Genomic DNA, 20,340 nt, shown 5'->3' on the forward strand with positions numbered 1-20,340 from the left:
CACTAGCTATCTATTTTACATTTGGTAGTGTATATATGTCCATATATACACTACCACTCTCTCACTTTGTTCCAGCTTACCCTTTCCCCTCCCCGTGTCCTCAAGTCCATTCTCTAGTAGGTCTGCGTCTTTATTCCCATCTTGACCCTAGGTTCTTCATGACCATTTTTTTTTTTTTTTTAGATTCCATATATATGTGTTAGCATACAGTATTTAACCATCTGTATGTCTTCTTTGGGGAAATGTCTATTTAAATCTGCTGCCCATTTGTTTTAAAATTAATTAATTAATTTATTTTTGGTTGCATTGGGTCTCTGTTGCTGTGTGTGGGCTTTCTCTAGTTGTGGCGAGCGGGGGCTACTCTTCGTTGCATTGCGTGGGCTTCTCATTGAGGTGGCTTCTCGTTGTGGAGCACAGGCTTTAGGCGCACGAGCTTCAATAGTTGTGGCACACAGGCTCAGTAATTGTGGCGCCCAGGCTTAGTTGCTCCATGGCATGTGAGATCTTCCTGGACCAGGGCTCGAACCCATGTCCCTTGCACTGGCAGGCGGATTCTTAACCAACCACTGTGCCAGCAGGGAAGCCCTTCTGCCCATTTTTTGATTGTGTTTTTTGTTTTTTCTGATATTGAGCTGCATGAGCTGTTTATGTATTTTGGAGATTAATCCCTTGTCAGCTGCTTCGTTTCCAAATATTTTCTCCCATTCTGAGGGTTGTCTTTTCATTTTGTTTATGGTTTCCTTTGCTGTGCAAAAGATTTTAAGTCACTCTTCACTCATTCTAGTTTAATCAGGGATTGGCAGCCTTAACATGCATGCCCAAGGTGACGGGGGACCAATAATAAATCACACAGCCCCTCCTGAGCTGCACTTGGCTCCTCCTAATGTAATCACGGAGACCCTTCATCCGAAGGCTTGAGAGATGGTGATAGGCTGATGATTTATCATTCAGACTCTACTGACAAAAATATTTTTCAAATACAGCATTTAGTTTTGTTCTGCTATGTAATAAATGCTGTGCTCATGATTCATTTAAAGAAAGAAAAGAGAAAGAGACTAGAAATTAGACATATCAGATGGAAAAAGTTACTGCCCAGTGATTTAAAAGTACAGAACTTATTCTGTTCTAGGTGCAATTCTGTGAGGTTTCCTAATATCCTAATTTTACAGATGAGCAAATTGAAACCTCGAGAAGTTGAGTGTCTTGTCCATGGTCACACTTAATCTGGAATTAAGTGATTAAGTCCTGCATACTTGATCTTTGTGCATTTTTTTCCCACTGAAATTAGCATAGATGTTCAGTAAAATGCACTAAGCTTAACTGTACAGCTGCTCGTATTTTTAAGTACTATATAAACCACAGACTAGAACATTTCCAGCCCCTAGAAGGTTGCCTCATGCCCCTTTCCAGTTGATAACTCCCCTTCCCTTAAGGGTTTTAATCGGTCATGTATTTTAAGGAACTGTTGTCTAATATTTACCTTTAAGAGGCTTTGCCAGTGCTTCTCTTATTTTTACTGTAAAGTCTTTTACACAAATCATGTGCTTAGTTTTTAATGTCTCATTCTTTTTTCTTTTTTAACATCTTTATTGGAGTATAGTTGCTTTACACTGGTGTGTTAGTTTCTGCTTTATAACAAAGTGAATCAGCTATACATATACGTATATCCCCATATCTCCTCCCTCTTGCGTCTCCCTCCCACCCTCCCTATCCCACCCCTCTAGGTGGTCACAAAGCACCGAGCTGATCTCCCTGTGCTATGCGGCTGCTTCCCACTAGCTATCTATTTTACGTTTGGTAGTGTATATATGTCCAAGCCACTCTCTCACTTTGTCCCAGCTTACCCTTCCCCCTCCTCGTGTCCTCAAGTCCATTCTCTATGTCTGCGTCTTTATTTCTGTCCTACCCCTAGGTTCTTCAGAACCTTTTTTTTTTTTTTTTCGATTCCATATATATGTGTTAACATACGGTACTTGTTTTCTCTTTCTGACTTACTTTGCTCTGTAGGACAGAATCTAGGTCCGTCCACCTCACTACAAATAACTCAATTTCGTTTCATTTTATAGCTCAGTAATATTCCATTGTATATATGTGCCACATCTTCTTTATCCATTCATCTGTTGATGGACACTTAGGTTGCTTCCATGTCCTGGCTATTGTAAATAGAGCTGCAATGAACATTGTGGTACATGACTCTTTTTGAATTATGGTTTTCTCAGATAATATGCCCAGTAGTGGGATTGCTGGGTCGTATGGTAGTTCTATTTTTAGTTTTTTAAGGAACCTCCATACTGTTCTCCATAGTGGCTGTATCAATTTACATTCCCACCAACAATGCAAGAGGGTTCCCTTTTCTCCACACCCTCTCCAGCATTTATTGTTTGTAGATTTTTTGATGATGGCCATTCTGACTGGTGTGAGGTGATACCTCGTAGTTTTGATTTGCATTTCTCTAATGATTAGTGATGTTGAGCATCCTTTCATGTGTGTGTTGGCAATCTGTATATCTTCCTTGGGGAAATGTCTATTTAGGTCTTCTGCCCATTTTTGGATTGGGTTCTTTGTTTTTTTGATATTGAGCTGCATGAGCTGCTTATATATTTTGGAGATTAATACTTTGTCAGTTGTTTCATTTGCAAATATTTTCTCCCATTCTGAGGGTTGTCTTTTCATCTTGTTTATGGTTTCCTTTGCTGTGCCAAAGCTTTGAAGTTTCATTAGGTCCCATTTGTTTATTTTTGTTTTTATTTCCATTTCTCTAGGAGGTGGGTCAAAAAGGATCTTGCTGTGATTTGTGTCATAGAGTGTTCTGCCTGTGTTTTCCTCTAAGAGTTTTAAAGTGTCTGGCCTTACATTTAGGTCTTTAATCCATTTTGAGTTTATTTTTGTGTATGGTGTTAGGGAGTGCTCTAATTTCATTCTTTTACATGTAGCTGTCCAGTTTTCCCAGTGCCACTTATTGAAGAGGCTGTCTTTTCTCCATTGTGTATTCTTGCCTCCTTTATCAAAAATAAGGTGACCATATGTGCATTGGTTTATCCCTGGGCTTTCTATCCTGTTCCATTGATCTGTATTTTTGGTTTTGTGCCAGTACAATACTGTCTCGATTACTGTAGCTTTGTAGTATAGTCTGAAGTCAGGAAGCCTGATTTCTCCAGCTCCGTTTTTCTTTCTCAAGATTGCTTTGGCTATTCGGGGTCTTTTGTGTTCCCATACAAATTGTGAAATTTTTTGTTCTAGTTCTGTGAAAAATGCCATTGGTAGTTTGATAGGGATTGCTTTGAATTTATAGATTGCTTTAGGTAGTATAGTCATTTTCACAATGTTGATTCTTCCGATCCAAGAACATGGTATATCTCTACATCTGTTTGTATCATCTTTAATTTCTTTCACCAGTTTTCTTATAGTTTTCTGCATATAGGTCTTTTGTCTCCTTAGGTAGGTTTATTCCTAGGTATTTTATTCTTTTTGTTGCAATGGTAAATGGAGTGTTTCCTTAATTTCTCTTTCAGGTTTTTCATCATTAGTGTATAGGAATGCAAGATATTTCTGTGCATTAATTTTGTATCCTGCTACTTTACAAAATTCATTGATTAGCTCTAGTAGTTTTCTGGTAGCATCTTTAGGATTCTCTGTGTATAGTATCATATCATCTGCAAACAGTGACAGCTTTACTTCTTCTTTTCCGATTTGGATTCCTTTTATTTCTTTTTCCTCTCTGATTGCTGTGGGTAAAACTTCCAAAACTCTGTTGAATAACAGTGGTGAGAGTGGACAACCTTGTCTTGTTCCTGATCTTAGAGGAAATGGTTTCAGTTTTTCACCATTGAGAACGATGTTGGCTGTGGGTTTGTCATATATGGCCTTTTTATGTTGAGGTAAGTTCCCTTTATGCCTACTTTCTGGAGGGTATTTATCATAAATCAGTGTTGAATTTTGTCGAAAGGTTTTTCTGCATCTATCGAGATGATCATATGGTTTTTCTCCTTCAATTTGTTAATATGGTGTATCACATTGATTGATTTGCATATATTGAAGAATGCTTGCATTCCTGGGATAAACCCCACTTGATCATGGTGTATGATCCTTTTAATGTGCTGTTGGATTCTGTTGGCTCGTATTTTGTTGAGGATTTTTGCATCTATGTTCAGTGATACTGGCCTGTAGTTTTCTTTATTTGTGACATCTTTGTCTGGTTATAGTATCAGGGTGATGGTGGTCTCATAGAAAGAGTTTGGGAGTGTTCCTCCCTCTGCTATTATTTGGAGGAGTTTGAGAAGGATAGGTGTTAGCTCTTCTCTAAATGTTTGATAGAATTCGCCTGTGAAGCCATCTGGTCCAGGGCTTTTGTTTGTTGGAAGATTTTTAATCACAATCTCAATTTTACTGCTTGTGATTGGTCTGTTTATATTTTCTATTTCTTCCTGGTTCAGTCTCGGAAGGTTGTGCTTTTCTAAGAATGTGTCCATTTCTTCCAGGTTGTCCATTTTATTGGCATATAGTTGCTTGTAGTAATCTCTCATGATCGTTTGTATTTCTGCAGTGTCAGTTTTTACTTCTCCTTTTTCATTTCTAATTCTATTGATTTGAGTCTTCTCTCTCTTTTTCTTGATAAGTCTGGCTAATGGTTTATCAATTTTGTTTATCTTCTCAAAGAACCAGCTTTTAGTTTTGTTGATCTTTGCTATCGTTTCCTTCATTTCTTTTTCATTTATTTCTGATCTGATCTTTATGATTTCTTTCCTTCTGCTAACTTTGGGGTTTTCTTGTTCTTCTTTCTCTAATTGCTTTAGGTGTAAGGTTAGGTTGTTTATTTGAGATGTTTCTTGTTTCTTGAGGTAGGATTGTATTGCCGTAAACTTCCCTCTTAGAACTGCTTTTGCTGCATCCCATATATTTTGGGTGGTCATGATTTCATTGTCATTTGTTTCTAGGTATTTTTTGATTTCCTCTTTGATTTCTTCAGTGATCTCTTGGTTATTTAGTAGTGTATTGTTTGGCCTCCATGTGTTTGTATTTTTAACAGGTATTTTCCTGTACTTGATATCTAGTCTCATAGCATTGTGGTTGGAAAAGATACTTGATACAATTTCAATTTTCTTAAATTTACCAAGGCTTGATTTGTGACCCAAGATATGATCTATCCTGGAGAATGTTCCATGAGCCCTTGAGAAGAAAGTGTATTCCGTTGTTTTTGGATGGAATGTCCTATAAATATCAATTAAGTCCATCTTGTTTAATGTATCGGCTAAAGCTTGTGTTTCCTTATTTATTTTCATTTTGGATGATCTGTCCATTGGTGAAAGTGGGGTTTTAAAATCCCCTACTCTGATTGTGTTACTGTCTATTTCCCCTTTTATGGCTGTTAGCGTTGGCCTTAATTATTGAGGTGCTCCTGTGTTGGGTGCATAAATACTTACAATTGTTATATCTTCTTCCTGGATTGATCCCTTGATCATTATGTAGTGTCCTTCTTTGTCTGTTGTAGTAGTCTTTATTTTAAAATCTATTTTGTCTGATATGAGAATTGCTACTCCAGCTTTCTTTTGTTTTCCATTTGCATGGAATATCTTTTTCCATCCCCTCACTTTCAATCTGTATGTGTCCCTAGGTCTGAAGTGGGTCTCTTGTAGACAGCATATATACAGGTCTTGTTTTTGTATCCATTCAGCCAGTCTATGTCTTTTGGTTGGAGCATTTAATCCATTTACATTTAAGGTAATAATCGATATGTATGTTCCTATTACCATTTTCTTAATTGTTTGGGGTTTGTTATTGTAGGTGTTTTCCTTCTCTTGTGTTTCCTGCCTGGAGAAGTTCCTTTAGCATTTGTTGTAAAGCTGGTTTGGTGGTGCTGAATTCTCTTAGCTTTTGCTTGTCTGTAAAGGTTTTAATTTCTCTGTTGAATCTGAATGAGATCCTTGCTGGGTAGAGTAATCTTGGTTGTAGGTTTTTCCCTTTCATCACTTTAAATATGCCCTGCCACTCCCTTCTGGCTTGCAGAGTTTCTGCTGAAAGATCAGCTGTTAACCTTATGGGGATTCCCTTGTATGTTATTTGTTGCTTTTCCCTTGCTGCTTTTAATATTTTTGCTTTGTATTTAATTTTTGATAGTTCGATTCATATGTGTCTTGGCATGTTTCTCCTTGGATTTATCCTGTATGGGACTCTCTGTGCTTCCTGGACTTGATTGACTATTTCCTTTCCCATATTAGGGAAGTTTTCAACTATAATCTCTTCAAATATTTTCTCAGTCCCCTTCTTTTTCTTTTTTTCTTCTGGGACCCCTATAATTCGAATGTTGGTGTGTTTAATATTTTCCCAGAGGTCTCTAAGACTGTCCTCAATTCTCTTCATTCTTTTTTCTTTATTCTGCTCTGTGGTAGTTATTTCCATTTTTTTATCTTCCAGGTCACTTATCCGTTCTTCTGCCTCAGTTATTCTGCTATTGATTCCTTCTAGAGAATTTTTAATTTCATTTATTGTGTTGTTCATCATTGTTTGTTTGCTCTTTAGTTCTTCTATGTCCTTGATAAACGTTTCTTTTATTTTTTCCATTCTGTTTCCAAGATTTTGAATCATCTTTACTATCATTGCTCTGAATTCTTTTTCAGGTAGACTGCCTATTTCCTCTTCATTTGTTTGGTCTGATGGGTTTTTACCTTCCTCCTTCATCTGCTGTGCATTTCTCTGTCTTCTTATTTTGCTTAACTTACTGTGTTTGGGGTCTCCTTTTCACAGGCTGCAGGTTCGTAGTTCCCATTGTTTTTGTGTCTGCCTCCAGTGGCTAAGGTTGGTTCAGTGGGTTGTGTAGGCTTCCTGGTGGAGGGGACTGGTGGCTGTGTTCTGGTGGATGAGGCTGGATCTTGTCTTTCTGGTGGGCAGGACTGTGTCCGGTGGTGTGTTTTGGGGTGTCTGTGACCTTTTTATGATTTTAGGCCGCCTCTCTGCTGATGGGTGGGGTTGTGTTCCTGTCTTGCTAGTTGTTTGGCATCGGATATCCACCCTGTAGCTTGCTGGTCATTGAGTGGAGCTGGGTCTTAGCAATGAGATGGAGATCTCTGGGAGAGCTTTTGCCATTTGATATTACGTGGAGCCAGGAGGTCTCTGGTGGACCAATGTCCTGAACTCAGCTCTCTCACCTTAGAGGCACAGGCCTAACACCTGGCCGTAGCACCAAGACCCTGTCAGCCACATGGCTGCTGGTATTGGAGGGTCTCCTGCAGAGGTGGGGGGTGGCTGTGGCTCACCACGGGGACGAGGACACTGACAACAGAAGTTCTGGAAAGTACTCCTTGGCATGAGCCCTCCCAGAGTCTCAATGTCTCTTACTCTGAAGAGGATTAGGATGAATTTATCTAAAGATAAGTTGTAAAAGTGATATTTAACAAAGTTGATATAAATGTTAACTGGTTGATTTAATATTCATTCACTTACCATTTATTGAGCATCTACCATGTGCCAACCACTGAGCCAGTGCTGGAAATAACAGTTCCTGATCTTAGGGACCTTATGCTCCAGAAGAGAAAGAGACACACAGAGATAGGCAGACATATGCTTTTAACTGTAAAGTGAGATAATTCTTTTTAAAAGTGCAGGGAGAAACACAGAGAAAAATCCCTAAATCTGCTTAGGGAATCAAGGATGCTTTTGCAGAAGAAGCAACACCTAAGCTAAAATGAGTTTTCTAGAAGAATGAAGGGGTGGGTGCACCTTTTGGGGGTTGGGGCCTTGAATTCCAGGCCAAGGAAAAGGCCTGTATAGAATTATGGGGACTCAAGAGGATACGCTCAGCCTTCACTTTCCTAATTGAGAAACTGTACAGTAATTCAGTATTGCTTGAATATGTAGAATGGGAAGATGACGGGAAATGATGCAGGATAGTCCATTAGAGGCTTATCTAGACTTTATCAGGTCAGCCTTGCAGTCTGTTGGGAGAATATTTGTGCAGAGGAGGGACAATCAGATTGATGTGTGAGCAAGCTCACCCTCCAGCATCGTTTATGAGGCATGTTCATGAGGAAGGTAAGACTAGCATGGTTAACCTCTCTTGTTTTGCATGAGGAGACTGGGCACAGACAGAAGTAACTTGCCCAAGGTGAAGTGTTTAGTAAGTGGTAGAGCCAGGATTTAAGCCCAGTGTAGCAGCCTGACTCAGATCCTGAAGTGCTAGCCAGTCTCCACTGAAAAGGTCAGAGGCAGCTGACGTAGGAGGAAGAGTGGTCGAGGGGTGAATACAGGAGGGGAGGAGCTTGGCAGACTTCCAGGGGTGCTGCTCTGCAGACTGGAAGTTGGTGTTACCTTCCAGTTGGTTTTTGGCATTTTACATTGTGTTACACTTTTTTCTCGATGGTTGTGGTGTTTCTCATTTAAGCTGCTATTATTATTAATTCACAGAAGAAAGTCAAGAATGTTGACCTAATTTTACAAAACAAGTTGTATGTCAGCCGATGAATGCATGAAAAGTTTTGGAGGCTTTCACAGTAGTTTTAAGGTAAGTTCAGTTGTTATTTTTTTAGGCAGTACTCAGTATTGTTCCTAGTAAACCATAATAAATTTGACTTTTTTTTAATAATCAGTTGAACTTAACCTTAAAAACACTGTGAGAGTCTTTAACAGCTACCTGCTTCCCAGATTTTCTGTTTATCCCAAAGCCCAGAGCTGGTCAGAAGTCCCAGATGTGTTTCCCAGATGATCTCCAGTAAAGGTCCTCCATGATGCATTATGAAGTTTTATCATTCCATTTTGAAGATGATAAAACTGAGTTTAATAGGGGTTAAGTGACTTTGCCCTAGGTTATGTAAGGGCCAGAACTTGGATTATGATCCCAAAATCTAGACTCTGTGTGCTACATCACACTGCTTCCCCAAGGAGAAGGGAGGTTCTCATGTGAGGGAAGGGTGGGCTTCCCTCGCAGCAGAGTTACTATGCTATGCAGTAGTGCTCTGGAGTTTCTGTATCAGAAAGAGCATTGTGCCTAATAATCTTAATTAGTATATCCTAATACCAGTTATTTAGAAGGCATTTTAGAATTTCTAGCGCATTAACTATATCCATTAAAAAAATTAGGCCTGTTTTCCACTGGTGTTGCCTCTGTCTAATGTGTAAGTCATGGCAATGGGGAGTTAAGCAGGAATGAAAGCACCACGGCCATTATCGGCAATAAACCCTTCCAGTACAAGTTCCAGTTGACCTTTGGTCTCTTGATTCAGTTGATACTCATGATGTGGGAGAATGTTTTTAAATTGGATTATGTAATGGGTCTAAAATGTTAGCATTGGAAGCCTGTAGAGATCATCTAGCCTGGCCAACTTGAGGACCCAGAGAGATGGAACTAAGGTCATGTAGCTACTTCATGACCACAAGAATAAGATCCACCCTCTTCTTCATGGTGATTCATCTACTAGTTTGTATGTCTTTTGTTCTTCATGAATTAGGGCTCTTATACTCACAGGGTATGGGACATTGCTTTTAGTGTCGGAGCTTCATTATTTTAAGGAATAATAGGAACCTTTTGGGATTGGAGAGAAGAAGAAGATTAACTTATCCCAGCTAATTTGTTGATTGTTTTTAATAAGCCCATTGAAAAATTGGGAGATTATTATTTTTAAACTACTAAAGGATACCAACATTGGGAAGTTTATTGGTATCTTTTGTGAAAAACAAAACTAAGAAACCGATTTTTGATCATGTAGCATATAGAGAATAAATGTAAAGGATTTTTACTTTTGAAATTCTTTTAATTTTGCAAACTAGTTTAAAATGTGGTCTTTCAAAGTAATTTCGTTTGACTCTATGCATTAAAAAATATTAAATATATAACATTAACTTTTAGTGAACAATAGACTGACATAATCCTAGCTTTTAGCTGTCAATTTGAAGGAAAGAAATCTAAAAATAAATGTTAAAACATTAAGAAAAGTGCCTCTGAAGAGAATGTACAGAATTGTTTCCTAATCTGGGATCAGTAAAATGTTGTAAAATCTGAAAACACATTGTACTTTTGGTACTCCCTAATGAGTCTTCAAGCCCTCTTCCAAGTTTCACGTTCATACTTACATTTACGGCTTACTTAGAAGGAGTGAGGTGTTGTACCAATGTCCTGTCCTCCTCAAAGAGCAGCTAAAAGGGGCATAAAAATGTGGCATCATTAGAAAGGCCCTTGCCAATGCCTGATGACTCACCTGGAGGGCCAGTCGCCTTGCTTTTGCCCAGCTGGCCTACCACAGCCCATTGCTGCCAGGGAAAGCCTACTTATAGGGTTTGCCTCCTGAAATTCGACTTGTCTTAATATCCAGAAGCTTCAGGTAGTTTTGCTTTAGAGTAACTAGCTATGATCTGAGAGCAAAATGAGATTATTTAGGTTATCTTATGTGACTATTAGGGAAGGGGGACGATGGTTATACCATTGGATGAGCTAAGATAAAATCTGTGATGTTGAGCTGCTCAGGGTATTTGCTGTATTATCTCAAACTGCCTGTATTTTAGGGATGGGTGAGAGTAACTGTGCTTGGCATAGAAAAGCCCTCCTGCACCGAGACACGATGCTGGCAGCTGCAGCAGTGTACAGAGGTAAGGGAGCTGGCCGTTCTTCCCAGCCAGGCCCCACTGACCAACTTGTGCCCTGTCATCTTTATCCCCTAAAATTACGTTTTCCTTTCCTGTTAGGGCACCATCAGATTTCTTGTCCTTCCTTTCAAAACGCAGATCCTGTGGCTATGTATCCTTTTTCCCAGCAGCCCTTACTATTTCCTTCCTGTCAGCTTCTCGGTGTGGAGGATTTTTCACAAGAGGCATTCTCAGAATCCCATGAGTATTCTAATATTCATTTCTCTTTGGAAGACATGACTTTCATTGAGCAGATTTATTTTTCCTACTTGCCTTTTTTTCAGACTCTAACCATGATTTGTCTTTATAGAAATGTACGGAAATGAGGATGGTTCTGTACCTGCCACCTATCAGATCTATTACATGATAGGATGGAAATATCATGATTCACAGGTAATATTACTAAGACAGATCACTTTTCTTAGTGGGTTCATGTTTCCGTTTACTTATTATTGTTTATTTACTTAGGGTGGTTTGTTTTTCTTTTAAATATAAGACAGCATTAAGGGGGTTAATTAGGGCTATATATCTATTTCTAATATCTTTAATCTTTATCATTATTTTCAGGCGAGACCAGCTAAAAGAGGTTCGGCAACTGTGTCATTTGGAGAGCTAGGAAAAATAAATGATGTTATGTCACAGGGGAAAAAATCACAATAAATATTTTATTCAATATTAACATAGTCCAGGCTTTTCATCAGTGATGGGTAACTTTCACGTCTAAAATTATTGCATTTTGAAACAAGAAACAATATATAAGCTATTTACTGTCAGACTTTTCTAATAATTAGAATAGCCTAATACTCATCTATATTTAGTAACGATTTCAGTTTCACATGTTTTGTGTTTTCATAAGGATACTGTTATCTAGTAATTTGAGTGCCTTATTTGCAAAGTCAGCCCAAAAGCAAGAAGATATTTCTATGAAAAATCCACAAATATATTAACATACATAAATTCCTGACTTGTTGGAAAAACATTACCCACGCTGACATTTTGTACCTTTTTCTCCTTCTGATCTTGTGTTATTTCTGTGAGAGGACGTTAGCCGTGGAGATGAGGAGAGTGACAAGTTGGTAGATTCTTTCGTGTTCTGGCTCATTTAGAATAAAAATGTAGTCTTTTATAACAACTATTCTAAGATACTTAAGCCAGAATTATTTGTGATACTGTCTTCTTTGCCATGTTCCTCTTTGAAGAGGAACAGAGGATTATGAACCTCTCTAGAGCTCTTAAGTAGTGTTGTACTTTGGAAGAGTGTTTACCTTTACTGAATCCTTCCTCGCCTTTTTTTTTTTTTTTAAACCATCAGAATTATAATCTTATTTCTTTCTCACCTCCATGATCTGGGTGAGACCCCTATCATTTTATATACTACCTTAGTTAAGAGGAGAACACTTTAAAGAATTACAGAGGCAAAATTACATGTAAAGTATCTGCACAGTGATGAAAAGTGCTGTTTGCTTGATTTTCCTTTGTTGTTTGAGGTCTTTGGCAATATTATTCTAATCCAGGTCCACTGTCCCATTGTCATGATCAAAATGATTTGGAAGCAGTCAAGCTCAGACAGTGTAGAATAGGTGGAAGGAGGTGGTGGTAAGGCAGCCAGAGGAAGCTGGGAAGCACCCAAGAGTGATTACGAGTGTGTTCACCAGTCAGTGCCAGAGCCGTCTGCTGTCCTTTCCATGTAATGGGCGTGGCCCTGCCTCCTCCTCAGCCTTAGGGGAGTTACTGTAGGATTTGCTTCTCTCTGTGTCTCTCCCGCCTGCCTTCCCTCCCTCTGCCGCACCACCAAGCTCTCCCTGAGCCCAGGGCTATGCCTTACGCGGTAGATACTCAGCTCCATTTTGAATCAAATTAAATTACGTGGAAAATGTACCCTTTCATAGGCTAAGTTACAGTTGAAACCCAGAATTTTGTAGGAGAAAAAGAAATTACTGTTCTTGCTCTCTTCAGTTAGGACATTCATTGATATCAGAAATTGGGATACTCTTTGTGGCTTTTTTGTTTTTCATTTTTAATACAAAGGAAAAGAATACCTAGGCAGCAAAATTTGGGGAAGGTTTTTTTTTAGCTTAATTTTCTGACTTGAAAGGAAAGGAAAACAAAAAACTCCTACATATTAAAGTATAAACTGATGCCTAAGGAAAGGACATATTCCACGGTGTCTCTGTTTCCTAAATGACCCACGTTTATAGGTATTGATATTTGTTTTTGAAGAATGCATGCAGAATTGTTAAGTGGTTATTGCTGAGGACAGGGACTGAGGAACCAGATGTATCTGCACCTGTCCCAGTGTCTGAACGTCTGTTGGGGGTGCAGGAGATGGGCAGAAGCTAGGAGGGAGGCTTGTACTTTGACTTTTTAATCTTTCTGTAAAATTTGAAGTTTCTTACCAAGGATATTAACTTTCATTTATTTCATGCCAACAGAGAATATGTGGGTGGTGGGGTGGAGCTGGGGAGGAATCTACCTTGAGTGATCTCAAAAACAAGGTCCATTGGTTTAAAAAAATAAAGAGGAATTAACACAATGAATTGAGGACACTTATTGTTTAACCTGAGTGACAGTAGTAAAAGTATTTATTTTAATGTGAGTGACAGTAGTAAAAGTATTTATTTTAATGTGAGTGACAGTAGTAAAATTATTTATTTTAATGTGAGTGACAGTAGTAAAATTATTTTTTTTTAGTTAATATCTGCTTGAAGTATCTATTAAGCTTTAATTGTTTGGAACCTTCAGGAAATTAATTTTTCTGAATAGCTGTGTTTTCCAAATGATTAGGGACTCATCCTTTTAAGCCACAAAATTTTAGAAAATGTCTTATCAAAAATATTTCCAAAATGTGTTACATTTTAAACAGTGTAGAGAACATAACCATTTCTTTATAACTCAACAGTTATTATCACAACTTTTTTTCTTTATAGCTTTATAACATTTTCTTTATAACTTGACAGTTACTATCACAACTTGTACTGCATTGCTTGTTCCTACACTGACTGGCTCCAAGAATGATGTGGTTTGTCTCTTTTCCTGCATTTTTCTTACTTGCTGTCAATCTCAGTGGCCTTACAGAAACGAACTTTCTTGAGTCAGTTCTTCTTGCCCTTTGTGATGTGTAAGATTAGAACTCAGATTGGAAGGTTTCTAGGACGGGGTTTAAGGTAGGAAAGAGGGAGGAGGTTCTGCGAGAAGGACCCTTTTGGAGTAAAATGCATGGGCTTTATTGGTTCCCTTAACAAATCCCCATCGAGACCCATGTGCCGGGCTCCCGACTCTTCTCTGCGCTCTTAGTTGTCAGTCTAACATGGCTTCAGGTGGTGGACCTGGGACATCTGTTGGCTGCTGGGATACTTTTTGGATTATTTCCTGGTTCTTAGCAGTATTCCAGGTTGTTGGCCTAGAGAATTCCAGAAGTGGCGGTATTCATGAAAACTTACATTTTTAAAACAAAGAATTTCTTCAGGATTTGTTGAGATGGAAGCTACCCATAGACACCAAGTTTGTGATATGAATTGTAAAAAGTTACAGCTACAGAAAGGTGTACTTCCTGAAGTAGCTATGAAGCAAGTTTTGTTTTTCAAACCCTTTTAGTACCATTTTTATCCACTAGGTGGAAACAATTACAGTATGGCCTATATTGAAGATATAGTTTTTATAACTCAGTATATATCCCTTAAGTAAGGATGAAATAAAAATATTTAACCATGGATTGGCATCTGTGTAGGAAAGAAATAAACATTAAAAGATATTTGGGGAAAAGAAGAATACTTGGCATAGTGATTATTTTATTCCTTCATAAATTATTATTTTAGCCTCTCTTGCCTAAGAATAAAGTTTTGAGGGTTTTTTTTAGAGGGGGGCTCGAGGTGGGGCGGTTGTTATTGCTGCTGTTAATAATGTGAAGTTTATCTTCAGGAAACTAATAAGCAGACCTGCCCTTCCAGAAATTGGGGTACTTTAATTCTTTGCCTGGATACTTGACAGGTATTTATCTTGCTGGTTTAAAAAAATAAATTTGAAGAAAATGGAAGGTACTGTTGTTAACAAATAGGGAAATAATGCTTTGGCGTCTGTGGTGGTTTTAAAATCTATCCACAGATTCTTTGATACTCTTCCCTCCAAGAGGTGGCGCTTCATTCCCCTCCCTGTGAGTCTGGGCTGAATTCAGTGATTCGCTTCCAACAAATAGAATATGGAAGTGATGGTGTGTCCCTTCTGAGGAGGTAGTAAGAGGCCCGCTTCCTCCTCACTGTGTCTGAGATCACAACCTCGGGGAGAGCCAGTGCCGTTCGTGGGGGGCATCGAGCAGCGCTCAGGAGAGGACGGCGCGGACCTGCCAGCGAGGGAGCCAACCCGGGGGAGATCCTCCAACCCCAGTGTAACTTTCAGGTGACACCTTGACGGCAGTCTCATGACAGACCCTGAGCCAGAGCCACCCAGCTAAGCCACTCCACGTTCCTGACCCACAGAAACTCAGATAATAAATGTCTGTTGTTTAAGCCACTGTGTTTGGAGTAATTTGTTAACACAGCCTTAGATAACTAATATGCTCACTTTGGGAAAAGTTAGGTGCCCAGGGTATGCCAAGTTGTTCCTTGAAGTATAGAACATATTCTGCTTACTTGAAATTGTATAAAGTCAGCATAAATTACCATATTACCTTTGTTCTCAGGGAAAACTGGGCCCGAGATACGCTTACCTTGAGGTTTGAGTCCATGGTATCCCGAAGTAGAACTAACCTTCCAAGGTACATTTAGTAGGCTTCAAATTTCATTTCCTAGGAAGACATATTAGGATCAATTTTCTAGAAACCTGATGGGGCGAGTCCATAATGAAACCAGGGAACATGAGAAGGAAGGCTCTGACCTTGAGAGTTCAGTGAGGTAACGGCGGCTGTGGTTTTCTCAGTCAGTCCCTCCTGCCTCGGCTGTTGAGTTGCTGACAGCTTGTTATCAGGATGGACTGTTGATGCTGCGTGCTGGTTACAGGCTCTCAGGTGAGCACAGTGCTGTGGAAATGGTTAAGGGTTTTTGAAAGCTAGAGTCGATCCTGTCTCGGTCCTGCTGGCCATTGCCAAAACCAGGCAAAGATAAACTGCCTGCACTTTCAAGTCCGGGTGTAATTGGCCGGTTTCCAGACTCCTTGTACGAGAGTGTCGTGTGTGTGCTCAGGACACCCAGTGCTAGTTGTGTCAGAGCCAGCCCTGCAGGAGAACTGTCAGGAGCGGCTCCAGGTCGCAGTGTCGGGAGCCTGGGCCGAGGCTGGGAGTGGGAGATGGCGGGGAGGGCAGGGGCTGGGAGTCGGGGGGCCTGGGTTTAGTCCTGGCCCTACTGGTTCCTGACACGTGGGCCAGCACCATCTCTCTGACCTCAGGATTTTCATCTGCAAAATTGCAGGTTTGGTACTCAATCTCAAAAGAGGTCCCAGGCCTGCCTTCCAAGTAAGTTCCTGAGGGGCTTTTTCAAACGAAATGTTTTTCCACCCTCCTCCCATTGGTTGAGAGTCAAGGCCATCTGGAGCCCCTGTCACTGAGGGGAGCGTGAGACATCCCTCCTCCACGTTATGGTGGGAAATGGCTGTGAGCCATCGAGCAGGATGATTTCAGAAGCATTCAGCTCAACCTGAGGATCTGGGTCCCAACACAGAAGTAGCCAGGATTGCCCTCCCATCCTGGCAACTTCTCAGTCTCCATGTTGACATTTGGGGACTTCTTTTCCCTTCAGTGTTAGCTTTAGATTTCATCTGAAGCCAGCTAAGCTTCTCAACAAAAGCAGCTTCATTTACCCTGTACCAAGGTGCTGTGGCTTGGCAAAGCCCTCCTTTTTTTTTTTTAACATCTTTATTGGAGTATAATTGCTTTACAATGGTGTGTTAGTTTCTGCTTTATAACAAAGTGAATCAGTTATACATATACATATGTTCCCTTATCTCTTCCCTCTTGCGTCTCCCTCCCTCCCACCCTCCCTATCCCACCCCTCTAGGTGGTCACAAAGCACCGAGCTGATCTCACTGTGCTATGCGGCTGCTTCCCACTAGCTATCTGTTTTACATTTGGTAGTGTATATATGTCCATGACACTCTCTCACCCTGTCACATCTCACCCCTCCCCCTCCCCATATCCTCAAGTCCATTCTCTAGTAGGTCTGTGTCTTTATTCCCGTCTTGCCACTAGGTTCTTCATGACCTTTTTTTTTTTTTTTCCTTAGATTCCATATATATGTGTTAGCATACTGTATTTGTTTTTCTCTTTCTGACTTACTTCACTCTGTATGACAGACTCTAACTCCATCCACCTCATTACAAATACCTCCATTTCATTTCTTTTTATGGCTGAGTAATACTCCATTGTATATATGTGCCACATCTTCTTTATCCATTCATCTGTTGATGGACACTTAGGTTGCTTCCATGTCCTGGCTATTGTAAATAGAGCTGCAATGAACATTTTGGTACATGACTCTTTTTGAATTATGGTTTTCTCAGGGTATATGCCCAGTAGTGGGATTGCTGGGTCGTATGGTAATTCTATTTTTAGTTTTTTAAGGAACCTCCATACTGTTCTCCATAGTGGCTGTGTCAATTTACATTCCCACCAACAGTGCAAGAGTGTTCCCTTTTCTCCACACCCTCTCCAGCATTTATTGTTTCTAGATTTTTTGATGATGGCCATTCTGACCTGTGTGAGATGATATCTCATTGTAGTTTGGATTTGCATTTCTCTAATGATTAATGATGTTGAGCATTCTTTCATGTGTTTGTTGGCAATCTGTATATCTTCTTTGGAGAAATGTCTATTTAGATCTTCTGCCCATTTTTGGATTGGGTTGTTCGTTTTTTTGTTATTGAGCTGCATGAGCTGCTTGTAAATCTTGGAGATTAATCCTTTGTCAGTTAAAGCCCTCCTTTTAAAACAATGTGTCTTATGCTCCTGCCAGGCAGTGTGCTGAGCCTTTGATAAGCATTCTCAATTCTCATTTCATCAGCACAGTTCCCTATCGAGTAGATACTAGTTCTACTGTCCCCATCTTTCAGATGAAGAAACAAGTTCACAGAGGTTGTGACTTCTCCGAGGTCACATACACAGCAGAGCCAATATGTGACTTCAGTCTTGTATGGGACAAAGCACTTAATTTTATCACGCTGCCTTCTTTTGGAGGTCAGAGCCTTCTGTGTGAGAGACCACTCTTTTTTCTCCCATGTCTCCACTCCCCCCATAAACATAACATCCCAACCCGCATATTGGGACCAGGCAGGTGACTCCATCCTCTTAACACATGCTCAGCCCTGTGCTGGGATCTGCCCCTGTGGAACCGCCTGCCTTCCAAACTCTTCCAGGTCCCTTCCACTCTCAGCTCAGTCAGTTATCCAGCTCAACTTAATCTTGCCTTCTTGTCCCAGGCCATCCTGAACTTTCGTGAGTTCCATCTCCGTTAGCACTTTATACGATGTTTTCTGTCCACAAGTTCTGCCTTTCAGCTAAGTGTTCAACCCCTTGAGCAGTGCCACTGCTATGACCAGGGTTCTGTCAGCCGCAGAGACGGCCCAGACGGACTCGCTGCCAGGCAGACAATGGGGATCCCCGTGAGCACATCAAGCAGCAGGACGCTGGAAAGACAGGCAGCGGGCCCCGGACACATTCAGCTTCAAATTCCAGGGGTCAGCCACTTGGTTGGGATTCCAGGCTAAGCTCTTATCCCGGTGGAATCTGGGTATCAAGCACAGCAGGTGGACACGGATAGCAGGGGGCAGGTGGACTGGAGACAGGCAAGGGCTTCGTCCTGGAGAATAAGATGAGAACCGTAATGTGAGGTCGCATCAAGGCCTACATCAGGGATGACTGGGCCTTATATTGTGGGATGGTAGGTCTCCAGTCCAGGCAAAATGTCCAGCTGTCATTAGATACCAGGGTGGCCCGGTAGCGTGATCAGCACGACTTCTGGAATCAGACCTGCCTGTTGAATCCCCTTTCTACCACTAACTGGCTTACCTTGTGTGAGTTACTCAACTGCTGACATGCGCCATTCCTAGATGCATTAGTACGTTGCCCAGCAGAGCGTAAATGCCCTTCCCAAAGGCTTGGAAAACCAAGCTCATAAAATGACTTACTTACATGTCTGGTGCAGTAGCCCTCAGATTACAGAGTGCTGTTAATAGGTGCTACAAAAGAAGGTAGCTGTTAGAGCAGGGGGAGAGGAAGAGTTTCCGGAGGTAAATATGGTTGGAAAAGCTGGGTCAAACAAAATTAAATGGATATCATCTCCTGTAAGACTTCTCAGAATCTTTAATGTGCTCGTGTTGTTATGACTCTCCCAGAGGAGTCTATATTTTATGGCATCTTCCAGACTTAATGACCCAATAACCGTTTTATCAAGGAGCACCCTGCAAGACTTTGAACATGTTTTGGGAAACATTAGCCTAGCACAATGCCTGGCATTGTGAAGGCTTGTTAAATAATTTGAATAGTTGCAGGAAAACTTAACATTCAGTTATCTTGCAAAAGTTGTTTATGAACTTTCTCAAGGCAATCCAGTGCAGTGGTTAAAAGCACGGACTCTGGACCTGGTCCTCCTGGCTGTGTGGCCTTGGACAAGTTACTTGACCCCAGCTTCCTCTTCTGGAAAAGAGAGAAGATGATACAGTATCCTCCTGGGAAGGTAGTTGTAAAGCTCTAATAAGTTAATAATACATTCGGTTAGAAAAGTGCCTGGCACATTATAAGTGTGATATGTTAGCTATTATTTTCCTAGACAGAATGAATTTTAGAGAAGCTTTCAAGAACAAAGTATTGACTGCTGTTGTGATGCCAGCTTACCATTTGTCCTACATAAAATCCCTCTTGCTCACACAAGAAGATTGATTAATAAACAGATGCCACTTAACGTCACTATCCCATTTTAAAAAAGAATAAGTCATAGGACCTCAGACAGCTGTTTTGCCTCTATGGCAAAATCCAAATCTCAAATATAAGAGATTTGCTCTAATATTCTATTAGGTGAAGATGGAATATTCTTTTTTTCCAGAGGCGCTTTATCTTTACCTAGAAATTATTTTCTGATTAATAAAACACAAATTAGGATAACTCATTTCACAAGCACACACCACAAAAAATGTTTCCATATCAAAACACAGGTACCAATGCTGGATGAAATTAATTAGGTGGCAGGAAAAAAAAGAACAAAAGCTAAGAATTGGAATAATCTCACAGCCTAAAAAGTAATTCTATTCTTGCCACACATGGAAAGATTTTAAGGCGTTTTTCTGTTATAGATCTTAATGTTATACCTGAGAGGCTGGATTGGAATTATAAAACTTTTGAGGTGTAAGACATCAGAGAAATCTTTCTTATTTTGCAGTTCAGGAATCCGAGTGACAGAGAGACTGATATGCCTGAGGTCATTAGCTGGTTCTGGAGGACAGGCCTGGAACATAGATATTCCAGAGTCTTGTCCAGCACCCTGCAGCAGGCCTGATGTCACTCATGCAACCCCAGCAGAGCTAAGGCCCAGCCACTGCACCCACCCTGCAGGAGGTACATTTGTGAACGTCCCTGGCACAGCTCTCCATCCAAGGGTCTTCGGTACTGAGTCTTTTGCAAAACCCAGAGTCACCCCCTTACACTGAATTTGTTTAGAGCACATTTCAGTATTGCGGGTTACGGTAGACCTCAACCTGTGCTCTGTTGCCTGGCTCCCACCCGCAGAGATTCTGGTTTAATTTGGCATCGGGAGT

At 40.4% G+C, this 20,340-nt stretch overlaps 1 protein-coding gene across 3 annotated transcripts in view; it reads left to right on the plus strand.

Moving 5' to 3' along the window:
* Nucleotides 1-11,287, plus strand: part of NDUFAF5 (NADH:ubiquinone oxidoreductase complex assembly factor 5) — a 32,980-nt gene extending 21,693 nt beyond the window's left edge. The window contains exons 9-11 of one of the 3 annotated variants that reach the window (XM_059897778.1): nt 10,489-10,572; nt 10,919-11,001; nt 11,176-11,287. In XM_059897778.1, the coding sequence (XP_059753761.1) occupies nt 10,489-10,572; nt 10,919-11,001; nt 11,176-11,268 (260 nt within the window). In that variant the 3' untranslated portion in view covers nt 11,269-11,287. Of the gene's footprint in view, nt 1-8,397; nt 8,495-10,488; nt 10,574-10,918; nt 11,002-11,175 lie in introns of those variants that run through there. The other 2 variants (XR_009497666.1, XM_059897779.1) reach the window with 2 other exon arrangements.
* Nucleotides 11,288-20,340: the final 9,053 nt, after the last annotated feature.

Source organism: Balaenoptera ricei, chromosome 15, assembly GCF_028023285.1.
Source record: "Balaenoptera ricei isolate mBalRic1 chromosome 15, mBalRic1.hap2, whole genome shotgun sequence".
Taxonomy (NCBI): Eukaryota; Metazoa; Chordata; class Mammalia; order Artiodactyla; family Balaenopteridae; genus Balaenoptera; species Balaenoptera ricei.